A 2,922-nucleotide genomic window follows, 5' to 3' on the forward strand; every position below is an offset into this window, starting at 1 on the left:
TCAACATTTATATTTACAAAAAGACACCAAACACTGAATCACAGCAATCTGCTTCAGGGCCTGGTACAAAACAGAGTGGGAAGCATTTGTCTTTCATACTCTACCTCCATTAACCTCGATTTAGGCCAGAGTGCTCCTCTGGCCCCTGAGGTACCAAGGCCACTGCCTGCAGAGGACAGGGTAGAGGAATACAGTGGCAACCCAAGTAGGAAACAATCATTCCAGAATCAGATGTTGAGTAGATTCCCAGTTTTATTGTTTCACATCAGTGAGACAGCACTGTGTGAGAAGTTGTGACATGGAATTCCTTAGGGCTTTGACATGGGAATAGAATTCAAGGCCAGTACACAGGGATGCAGGAGAGGGTCAGTTTCTAGACCCCAGGGTTGCCATATTGTCTTTGCATGTTCAGTCTTCTCTGGGAATTCTCAGACTCTGAGGCAGGCCTAGCAGAAGAAAGATGATGTTCTCAGCAGTTTGTGCTTCCAGGTCTGCTCTCCTTGCCTCAGGGTCCCCATCAGCAGCAGCCTCCAGAGGACTGACTGCTGCCTCCTCCACAGCAGCCAGAGCCCCCCGAGGGCTGGCTGCAGCATCCTGAGCCCCCTGAGGGCTGGCTGCAGCAGCCAGAGCTCTGGTGTCTACGACGGTGGGACCTGTGTCGCCTGTGGTGGCTCAGGCAGCACTCGCCACCCCCAGAGCTACAGCAGCCACCACCCCCAGAGCTACAGCAGCCGCCACCCCCAGAGCTGGAGCCACAGCAGCCCCCAGAGCTAACACTGCAGCAGGAAGAGACTGGGGGGCACTTTGGGGGACACTTTGGGGGGCACTTGGGGGTGGGACACTTGGGAGGGGGCTGGCACTGCTGCTGGTTCTGCTGGCAGGACATCTGGGCTGGCGGGGTCAGGAGCTGAGGGAGAGAGTTACACAGTCAGACCCAGGACCCAGAGCCCCCCTGCCCCACTCCTTCCTGTCTGCAATTTCATTTCCAGTGCCTTTATTTGATGAACAGTTTAAATGGAGTCCTGGTTAAGCCAACAGAGAAACTTTAATTATTTCTACCAGTTCTCCGAATGCTCTCATGTCATCTCTGAAGTGCTTCATCTGTTATATAATTAGAGAACTGAAGTCAAAATATGCTAAGGAAAAGTGCTCAAAATCAAACATCTAGAGGAGAAATTCTACAGCAAAAATCACGGAAATACTTAATCTAGGCAGCAGTTTAGAAATGGAATTGCTTCTTTGGGGAAAACAGTCATTCCCTCTTGGAGAACTTTCTAGATATCCCGGTCCAGTAGGGACATAGAAGTTCACACCCGCAAAGGACATTGGAGATTGGCTGGAAGAATGAGCTGAGGCAAAAGATAACTTACTGTAAACTGGGACTTGCACCAGGCCTCTGACTGGTCCCACTGCTCTGGTATCCTGCACACACTCACCTCAAACTAACACCTCAGCATCAAGATTTGAGTTGTTCTACTCTAACTCTGAAGCCCTTTTGTCTGAGTGCTTAAATAAGTCAGTCAGCTGTGATTTCCTCTCTGCTGGCTGAGTGTCCCTGTTCCCATCTTTACTTTTCCCGGGAGGGATAGTTACGCTTTCAAAGATAAGGCTCCCTTTTGACAACAGTTGCAGCTTGGTAAGGTGGTAGATGCTGCAAATTCTTCCAACCAGAGACCAACAACTACAGATCAGTTTGTTTTTTCTAGAGTACTGTCAACACTCACACAGTTGCTCCTGCTCATGTTCCCAGCCTTCCTTGCTCCTTGCCCCTCCCTCAGTGTCCCTGTGGCTTGTTCTTTGCTAACAGGAACCCAATCTCATCCTCTACTCACTGCCACCCCCTCCCAACACACACACACACATGCACTGCAAAGGCCCTAATCCCCTCTGCTCTGGTCTGAGCTCCCTCTGTGAAAGGCTCTGCTCTCAGTCCCAAGGGACACTTACCGGTCCACAGGCAGCACTGGGTTTGTCAGCACCTCAGGAGAGGAGGGTATAGAGGTGCCCTGACCATGAGGCCCTTTTATCCTGGCTTTGGGCTCTGCCCTCAGCCTGTGAGACAGAACCTGGGCATGAGGGGACTGCCTCCTGCCACCCACATGGTCCTGTGACCGGTGGTGACTGGCAGCTGCTCCCTCCCTGCCTTCCTCCATGGGAACTCAGGATAGCTACTCCCAGCTTGTAATAGCGCTGCTTAGAAAAAGTGGGGAGAGAATAACTGTAATCATCCCCCACCTTACCCCCACTGTCCCTGCTGGATACATGCCTGGCTCAGTTTTGGAGCTTGAGTTTCCATAGCCTATTTTCTTGCTTCTTATATCTTAATTTAATGTTTCAGTCTAGTTTAACCAAGTTTCATAGAATCCTCTAACTCTTTATTACCTTATATTTGTGTGAGTGAGTGTGCGTGTGTGTGGGTGTGTATGTATCTGCAGATATGTACGTTTGCCTTAGCAACCAAGAAACTACTTTAGGAGTCAGACCCAAGAAAGAATCCTGGTTCTGCCACCTATTATCTCTATGACCTTGTGAATACTACCTCATCCTTCTTGTTCTCAGTTTTGTCCACCTACAATAGAGATAATATAAAAAATACATCTTGGTGGGGGTGTATGTTTATTTGAGAGTCAGTGAGCTAACACAAAGAAAGTTTCTAGTAGAGAGTTTATAACGTGCTATAATCTCTAAAGAAATGCCAACACATTATTTCTTTCCTTCTTTCATTTATTTAATTACAATTGTATTTTAAAGAAAGTGAATCTGGTTAGGAATATACAAGACGCTTTTTGTGTTGTTGAGATTATGGGTAGGTTTTAATAAGACAGTGTGAATCAGGAATAAGGTTTTATAGAGGAGGGACAGAGGGAAGACCTGGCCAGTGAGACTGAGAATTCAGATTTCCAGGGGTCATGTGGGAAGGCT

The 2,922-nt window shown here is 48.3% G+C and overlaps 1 protein-coding gene across 2 annotated transcripts; it reads right to left on the reverse strand.

The window, feature by feature from the left end:
- Window positions 1-260: 260 nt before the first annotated feature.
- LOC309842003 (late cornified envelope protein 2B-like) lies at window positions 261-1,972 on the reverse strand (the record flags this gene model as incomplete). Of its 2 annotated transcripts, none has more annotated exons than XM_082685809.1 (2): window positions 261-907; window positions 1,948-1,972. In XM_082685809.1, the coding sequence occupies one exon, from the start codon at window positions 884-886 to the stop codon at window positions 518-520; it is 369 nt and encodes a 122-aa protein (XP_082541935.1). In that variant the 3' UTR covers window positions 261-517. The 2 variants fall into 2 exon arrangements, with proteins under 2 accessions (XP_082541935.1, XP_082541936.1); XM_082685810.1 differs by lacking the exon at window positions 1,948-1,972 and having other exon boundaries at window positions 267-776; window positions 843-886.
- Between the last annotated feature and the right edge of the window lie 950 nt (window positions 1,973-2,922).

The sequence above is a fragment of the Mustela nivalis genome (genome assembly GCF_964662115.1).
Source record: "Mustela nivalis genome assembly, chromosome: 10".
Taxonomy (NCBI): domain Eukaryota; kingdom Metazoa; phylum Chordata; class Mammalia; order Carnivora; family Mustelidae; genus Mustela; species Mustela nivalis.